The 8,865-nt window shown below is 37.1% G+C and overlaps 1 protein-coding gene across 1 annotated transcript; it reads right to left on the bottom strand.

The window, feature by feature from the left end:
- Positions 1-726: 726 nt before the first annotated feature.
- Positions 727-8,091, bottom strand: LOC138019161 (bifunctional arginine demethylase and lysyl-hydroxylase PSR-like). The gene is made up of 4 exons (XM_068865852.1): positions 7,403-8,091; positions 5,979-6,114; positions 3,696-3,828; positions 727-2,153 (listed from the first exon to the last, which is right to left on the bottom strand). Exons 1-4 carry the CDS (start codon positions 8,059-8,061, stop codon positions 2,068-2,070), a joined length of 1,014 nt encoding a protein of 337 aa, XP_068721953.1. The 5' UTR covers positions 8,062-8,091; the 3' UTR covers positions 727-2,067.
- Positions 8,092-8,865: the final 774 nt, after the last annotated feature.

Genomic DNA, 8,865 nt, shown 5'->3' with positions numbered 1-8,865 from the left:
ACGGATATCAGATTTCCAGCATTTTCATTGGCTCGCCGGACATAGGCTGTCAGTTCATATGCCTGCTGTACCTAATGTAGGGTTCTTCCAGAACATTCCGCACCCTTTCCTCTGGACAATGGTAACGGAGGCTCTGGGAAAGAGATTGTGAAACACAGATACAAAACTGAAGCGTGCATGACAAAAAGAAGGCAATGAACTCCTGATTACCTAATTTCGTATAAGCGCATGCAAACCATATGATTTTGAGTGCAATGGAATATGGAATGGTATAAATATAATAAAGAGATGGAATGAATAAGCACAAGCGACCTTTTTCAAATACAAGTTCGCAGTTATGAACGCTACTTCAGCAGTAACGAAAGGAAAATCTGAAAAATTCAGGCTTGTACGGGATTCGAACCCATGTCCTCTTCCTTTCGTTACTGCTAAAGTGCGATGATCTAAAAACATAACCAGAATGCTTGCTTTGTCACCTCTTTTTTTTTTTTCACTGCTCTTCTCTTAGCCAATCATAATGGGGAAAATTCTTCTTGTGTATTGTTAAACTACTGAGAAATAATAATATTAAACATTTTCCATGTTACGTAATCCGCTAACAATTAACCATAGGTCCTCCAAGCTGCTTACACATCTCCGCTGGAATAAAATAGTGATCGTGCGCCATTCTTTGAAATTGTCGAAATAAAACACACACTACATCAGGCAAACGAAACAATTCATCAATACATCCCAAATACTGTTTATTTAAATATGCACTTTTTTCTTCGGTAAAATTCTTCTGAGATCTATTGGATAGTGACTATATCCACAACTAAAAGAGAGTTACAATCATGTTTGCTTTGAGTTCTTAAATATCTTTTACAGACTTCTTACATTGTTCCAAAAATATATACACCAAAATCTTTACATCCTATGTGATAACGTTTCTGAAAACATTGTTTTTTCTGCACTCAATGTTGACAAGATGAATGCTGAGGTAAGTAACCCTTCAGGTACTGTTAATTTTTCTCAGCAGTTTTATTTCAAGAGAGTCACTATGTTGTCTTGTAAGCCGTTTTAATAAAAAAATATGGATATTTATTGGCTATTCGCGACGTTAAGAATACGCGAAAACTAGTAATTAACTCAGATTAGAGGAACTGTCCTCAAAGGAGCGGTAATTTTTGCAAAAACGTTTGTTTTTATACTTTTAATCTCTGATGTACACGTATCTTGAAACGACAGGGCATGAAACAGCCCAAGCTCGGCACCTTTTAAAGTTACATCAAGAAGCATCACCTCAAGGTGATAACCAATAATAAGATATTAGGTATTTTAGGGATATCCCTCATTTTTCCTATTTATTTTTTTTATGTTTTGGTTTGTTAAACATATTTTTAGATTAATTTGAATGAAACCAACTGGATACGTTATCATAATTATATTATCATCGCCATCACAATCGTCGTCATCATAATTTATGCATAATTCCTCGATATTTAATTATATTGGTGATATGGACTTTTTACAATAAACTCAACCCACTAGTTAATATTCTAAACCCACATAATTAACAGGACCTCAAAAGTAGCCTTGATGCCTTGGCTGATAGTGTTAATCGGCCGTGAGCAGTTGAAACTTCATTTACGAAAGAAGGTCTTTATCAAAGTTAAAACTGGCAAACTAATTAAAATCGCGACGAAAAAACCTAAGCTGGAGAAGGTTAATTGGCGGGCTTTATGGTTTCTAATTTACAAACTTGATGACATCACAAGTCACCATCTATTTTCCTTTAGTTGACTGTCGCATGGCTTTGCTCCATGGATGAATGCCTGTATAAAGAACCCCTCCTCCAAATTTTTTTCCTGGCAGAACAGTATCACTACTTGATCGTTCAAAAGGTGGATGGATACCTCTATTCACTGGATATTTATCAACAGCCAGTAAACAAGCGCTATCCACACTATGGCCAGGAATCAACAGTCAGCAATATCAACTCCAAGTCCCTACAGATCAGTAACATTTGCTCAGAAAGGGAGGTAATGCAGCTTAGGAAACTGGTGCATAAGTGTGGGTAAGCAGACACTAATCATATTCTGATCCTATTGTGATACTCATTTCCTTGCCAATAATGTCTGTTTGGTGGAACCACTTGTTTGTGTCGAGAACAACTGCAAATAGAGAATTTTTGAAAACAGTTTATTATTGCACATTATTATATGGCTGTCTCACAAGGACTGGGAACTACCAAGTTCACGAATTTGATTGGCTGAAATCAATATTGACCGCGGTGTAGATTTTCCCATCTAGACCGGCATCTAGACCGGTAATGTTTTGCGATGAAAAGATGCAAACTAAAATGCAAAAATATTGAGTATTGACCTCGGTCATGTGCAAGACCTCACTGCGTTCGGTCTGTACTCACGACCTCGGTCAAGATTCTCCCATACAGAACTCCTGCTCGGTTAATAAGAGCTAAGTAAGAGTCCTCTAATTGAGTAACAACAACAACAACAACAACCACAACAACAACAACAATAATAATAATAATAATAATAATAATAATAACAGCAACAACAACACAGTTGAAGCAAAAAGATTGGACATTATAATCTATACAATGAACAAGAAGGAGAAAGTGGTGGAAAAATATGAACTACTGAAAGAAAAGAGGTTGGAAAGTTGTCGCACATAAAGATAGTAGAGGTGATTCCAGTGATGATTGGAGCCTTGATAAAAGATAGCTTTGAAAAATATGTTAAGAATATTTGGGTGGAGGCCACCGATTAATGTAATGCAGAAAATGGCACTCCTTGGAACAGTAAGAATCTTAAGGCAAGACGCCATGTCCGCCTACATTGTAGGATGCAGGAGGGGACGTCAGGTTTGGGACCTTTGTTAACTTGTTGTTGACTGCTCCCAAACCAATTTTTTTGTAGACCAGACCATTGATACCTGTGTGTCTGAGAAATTGTATAAATCAACCACAATAATAATAATAATAATAATAATAATAATAATAATAATAATAAATTTATATGAAATTAAATGTTAATGGCACCCATTGGGAACTCAGAAAAATCCGAGCCCCAGATGGGATTTGAACCAACGACCCTCTGTGATCCACATTGTATTTGGATGTTCCAACCACTGAGCTACTGGAGACTCTATGGTGAGCAAGGGTGAAATGTGCCAGGTGTTTAATTCAAGCTGCAGCATGCAGCTACAGAGTCAAATAACGACTGACAGCATAGCTCATAACTGTGTCGCACAGTCACCTTTACGCATATCTGAGATGCGGCCAACCAACCACCCAAGTGAGTGAATGTGAGAATACACATATGAAATGAAATGTTTTTTAAAATGGGACCCATTGGGAACTTGGAAAAAAATAAATTTAAAATATAATATTTTTTATTAATCAGGAGTAAAATTAATCATGTTCTTTGCAGCATTTTGCAAGAATGCGATGATTAGAGTCTCCACTGTACTAGCAGAATGCAGCCTTTAATTACCTGAATCTAGTTTACTGGCCTGGCTTTCATGAATCTTCTGAAGCCCTGATGGCCTTAAATATCGATGTTGTCTATTAATCGCTATATAATTTGAGGAAAAAAAATTGCATAAAATAAAGAAAATCCTTTCTTAAACAATATTGCTAGAAATAATATTATTATGGACATCACAGTAAAGAATTTATGAATCACACTTACTTATTTCCCCTGTATTTACAATCACTTCAAGTTTTGGATCACAGATATGCGAACATTCTGGAGGGGGCTCCAGTGTCCATTTTTTTGTTCCTTTGATTTGGGCCTGCCATGAAGGATTCCCTACAGCATCAATCTGTTGAACAAGCAGCAAGAGAATCAAGCTTACATTCTTATAATTACATGGTTAAGAATGTTTTAGACACAGCTATTATTTCTGGACAAAAGTGTGGTTCAAGTCGAACTTGACCCTTCTGCTATCTATATTACAAGTACCGCTTCATCATTTTTTCATAATGGGGAGCTGAGCAGGGCTGGCAGGGTGGTGACCACAATAGCCTTCCATCAATATGGCCTGGTCTCAATTCCTCACCTCTTCACCATGCGTGGTTCAAACACGTTTTCTTTTTAAGTTAATTCTCCACTCAGCTTCAAAAGATTTTCAATGGATACTCCTATTTCCCCTCTTTTATAAAAATAAAACATGCTGGTAGTTTGATCTTGATATGATTTGACAAGTTCTCTTTGGCCATTTTCTTGTCTTTCCAATTAGTAGCCACCTGGCTTATATAACTTGAAACTTAGATAAAGTGATTGTTTCATTTGGTTTTATCAAGGTTCTAACAGATCTGCCATTACCTTTGTTAACAACCCCCCTCTCCACTCGGTAAATTGAATGTACAGGGCAGTGAGTTGCACCTGAAAAATCATATTGTCTGTGGGGAGTGGATGAGAGAAGGCACAGTGATGTTCAAGAATCAGTGTACACCAGAAAATCATTGAAGTGTTCCAAACCCTTTAAGGAAGATTATACATGTAGCTTGCCTTTGGACATAAAGATTTATACCATGAAGGCCTAATAGGATCTGTACCGCCACAAGGGCATGGATGGGGTTAACTGATAGCTGAGATTCGGCCAACATTTTAACTGTTACCTGAGAAATGGCCAAAACTTTAGCTGACAGCTGAGAAATGGGCAAACATTTAGTTGATAGCTGAGATTCCATCCCCCCCATCCTGACCCTCCATAAAATTGTCAATTCCAAACTCAACGGGTAATGTCACTGATCACCTAAGCTAAAATCACTTGCTAATGACTGTAATCAACGAGTGCTACCCAAAAAAGAAGGTTCTTTCCCGATAAATATGTAGACATTTTCAGCTACAGCAGTAGCATAATTATTACAATGTAGACACTGAGTAGCAAGGATACTTGTTAACTAAAGAAAATGTGATACTCTGTTCAGTAGGTCAAGACAAAAAAATGCTGAATTAGGGCCAAGTCGTACTAGAGGACAAAACTGTTTACTTATGTCAAAAATCTGTCATCACAATGAAAAACCAAGTGCGACCGGTTTGTCCACCGAAGGACAAAATTTGGTCGCAGACGGACAAACTTCAAAGATGCCGTCAACTACCTCTGGAGCAGGCCGAACTGAAACAAATCTTGAAAAACAATAGTGAGGGTGTCTTGATTCGGAAATGATTTGACAGGTGATGTGTAGCAGAGTCTCTATGCGATAGACTTCGTAGCCTGCGAGCAGGCCCACCGAAGAGAGAGAGCCTGCTCGCAGGCTATAGACTTCGCGGTAAAATTGAAAACGTCCTCATTTCGCAACAACATGAATCCAGGCGCGGGCGACCAATATTTTCCGTATGAAATGTGGCAAGAATTTTCCCAATATCCACCAAGGATGGATCTATCCGATGCCTAGGCCTTACATATTCAACAATGGAGGAACTCCCAGCCCATCTCCTTCTACCACGCGTTCTGACTCGTTGCAAGAATCCTTTCAGTTCAGCGAAGACGGCTCAATGCCCGATCATCCCAAACTTCTTTGCGCCGTACATCTTCGTCAGCTGAGAACATTTTGAGATCCCTCGTGTCGCGGTTTGTGGATGGAAACCGCGAGTAAAGGCGGTTTCACAGGAAATTGCGCGACGCTCACAGCATGGTGTGATGTTTTGTTCACATATTTTGTTCTCAAGTGTGACTGTAGCTTTCCGGACAATTTTTTTGTCACTGGCCGATTTCAAGTCAGATTTGTCCTGAACAAATCCGAAATTGCCCTCTAGTGCGACTTGGCCCTTATCTAGAAATTTCAGAGCTTTTACTATTCTTCAGACAAGGGTTACAATGATACCGAATTTGACTGTATGAGAGAATGGAAGTACAACAATTCTTAAAAGCTGACATAACAATTGAATTTAATATTTCATGAATGATGTTGTAACTAGCAAACATACTTGTAACTATTGGTATTTATACAAAGAGCAAATACGTACATGTAGATGTGCGCCATATCCAGGGCATCCCATAAACACCCAATCAGTTTTGCTTGATTCTGATGTCTCAGGCAGAAAGTAGGGCATGTTATAATGTTTACGAAGTTCATTGGCTGCAGATGAGTCACAGTTGCTCCTTTGCACCAAAATGAGATAAATTAAAAGTAAAATTTTGGTAATCTCCTCTTAAATTTCAGATTGATCTTGCACTAAAGAAATATATTTATGACAATAAAGCAATATTATTATTATTAACCACTGTTGTTAAATTTTTCTATCTTTTATACTTTTTCGCACTGTAGCCACCACTTTCACCCAATTATTAAGAAACTTCACAAAGGGCTTGAACAATATGAAAAACAAAATTGAGAAAAAATCTCTTGTAAATTACTTAACTGACAAAGTTTAGTTCAGCGCTGAACCATATCACAATATTAAGGCCCCCACTGACAGCAATCTGTTAAGACAGCACTTTCTACCTGAAAAAGTGCAGGTCCCAGTTGTTCAAAGGATGAGATAGCACTATCCATTGGATAAGCAATTGATTTGATAGCACTTAACCCCTGGATAGTGATTTATCCAGTGGATAGCACTGTCCACCCTTTGAAAACAACTGGGGCTAGCTCTGCAATTTCATTCAATTATGCAAAAAGCTTTAATTTTGTTCTGCTTCCATTTTTTATGCACTTGTAAATTATATCACTAGTTTCAGACCAACATACAAAAAAAGTCAAAATATTTATCATGTTTCATATCTGAGAACAGATATTCGACAATAAGGGCCTCTTCAAATATCTATAGATAGCCCAAGCATATCCATGGATCCAAGGGCCTCCTCAAATAGCTCCATAGATCTATTACAGTTGTAACAAAAATAACATTTATCTTATCTGTACCTGGATATACATGCAAGCATCGGATTATCTCCTATATTTTTACCCATACACGTGAACAAAAATTTACAAAAAGGAAAATTAATTAGAAATTGGACAACTAAATTGAAATTTAAAGTCTATCGATTAAACTTTTCCCGATAAGGCATGATAAAGGCGACTCGGTAACAGATGTTTTCTACATCGGGTGACGCTAACACGTGAAAGAAAAAATAGTCGACATCCTGTAGTACAAATTAAATAATTAATTGAAAATGTTCGCAGGCCACTGTAGACAATAAATTTAATAATAAGTTTGCCGTATGATAAAACGTTCTGTTTAAAACAACGGTTATAGTCGATACCCAGCGTGGTACAAATTTTACACAAACAACTGAAAATGAACATGTTAAATTATCGAGTTAAACAAACTATGTAACATACACGCAAAATAATTTTAAGCTTAAGTCTTTAAAACAAAAAAAAAGGAAGGTGATTCACGAGGTAGAAAATGCATCATAACACTGACAAATTAATAAAAGAATTTCTTACCAGCCAATATACCAGGGTTTCCCTTCCATATTTGCATCTTTTTCAGACATGTTGAAAACTTCTTCCAGCGCGGTGTAGCCCGACTGGTAGGGAAAGAACTGACAATTGCTGTCTTCAGAACTCATTACAGGGCTATCTGGGGAATAAATCGACTTAAAATACTTGAAGCTGAAATACTCTGAAGCTGTCCAATCTTTCGTACCGTCTGTAATCACAACAGGGCGAGCTGTGTACGCATACTTCCGTAAAAACTCTTCCTTACTCAAAGCAGAAACTCTGTCGACCTTATGAACTTCTTTACAAACGCTGCAATTTACGGGTGGCCGAAACATGTCCAAAATAATCTCTGGATACGGAACCAGGCAGATATCTTTGTCCATGCTAAAATCAATGAGATATTGAGAAAACTTGAACAATGAATGATGAATGAATTCATGTCGATGAAGTAGAAAAGCAACTCCGCTAAAAATTCCCACCAGCCCGAATATAGCAGTCGTCAAAACAAAGAAGGTCACCCGTTTTTTCTGGAGACTCTTTACGGATGATATTTTTACAAGATGAGAATCTTTGATTCCTAATTCTTTGGCTTTCTCTCGAAGTGCTCTAAATGCATCGGTTAACTTCTCGAGATCAACTTCGAGACCTTTTTCTTCTGCCATGATCGATTGTTCTTCCTATTATGAGCACAGGGGAGGGGAGGTGTGGGGCATGTAGCGGTTGGTACTTTAAGTAGTGTTATTAAAGTGTATCATAATAGTATGTAATTATATCATGGATGTATTAAAGGCCCTAAATTGTTATATATAAAGGTATATACCAGTGAATTTCCATGTATACCCATATATATTCATGTATACCCATGTATATCCATGTATACCCATGTCATGTATACCCATGTATATCCATGTATACCCATATATATTCATGTATACCCATGTATATCCATGTATACCCATGTATGTCCATGTATACCTATGTATATCCATGTATACCCATATATATTCATGTATACCCATGTATATCCATGTATACCCATGTATGTCCATGTATACCTATGTATATCCATATATATCCATGTATGCCCATGTATACCCATATATATTCATGTATACCCATGTATATCCATGTATACCCATGTATGTCCATGTACACCTATGTATATCCATGTATACCCATATATATTCATGTATACCCATGTATATCCATGTATGCCCATGTATGTTCATGTATACCCATATATATTCATGTATACCCATGTATATCCATGTATGCCCATGTATGTTCATGTATACCCATATATATTCATGTATACCCATGTATATCCATGTATACCCATGTATGTCCATGTATACCCATGTATATCCATGTATAACCATATATATGCATGTATACATGACATACATGGGTATATATGGATATACATGGGTATACATGAATATAGATGGGTATACATAGACATATAT

Source organism: Montipora capricornis, chromosome 10, assembly GCF_036669925.1.
Source record: "Montipora capricornis isolate CH-2021 chromosome 10, ASM3666992v2, whole genome shotgun sequence".
NCBI lineage: Eukaryota > Metazoa > Cnidaria > Anthozoa > Scleractinia > Acroporidae > Montipora > Montipora capricornis.
Note: the sequence above shows the minus strand (reverse complement) of the source record. Positions and strands in the feature narration are given on the sequence as shown.

Excerpts from the sequence above, each read along its gene's own strand:
- LOC138019161 (XM_068865852.1), bottom strand. The coding sequence starts at position 8,061 with ATGGCAGAAGAAAAAGGTCTCGAAGTTGATCTCGAGAAGTTAACCGAT. Across the intron at positions 6,115-7,402 it reads AAACCCTGGTATATTGGCTG|GAGCAACTGTGACTCATCTG; the intron begins GTAAGAAATTCT and ends TTTGGTGCAAAG. Across the intron at positions 3,829-5,978 it reads GATATGGCGCACATCTACAT|ATTGATGCTGTAGGGAATCC; the intron begins GTACGTATTTGC and ends CTTGTTCAACAG.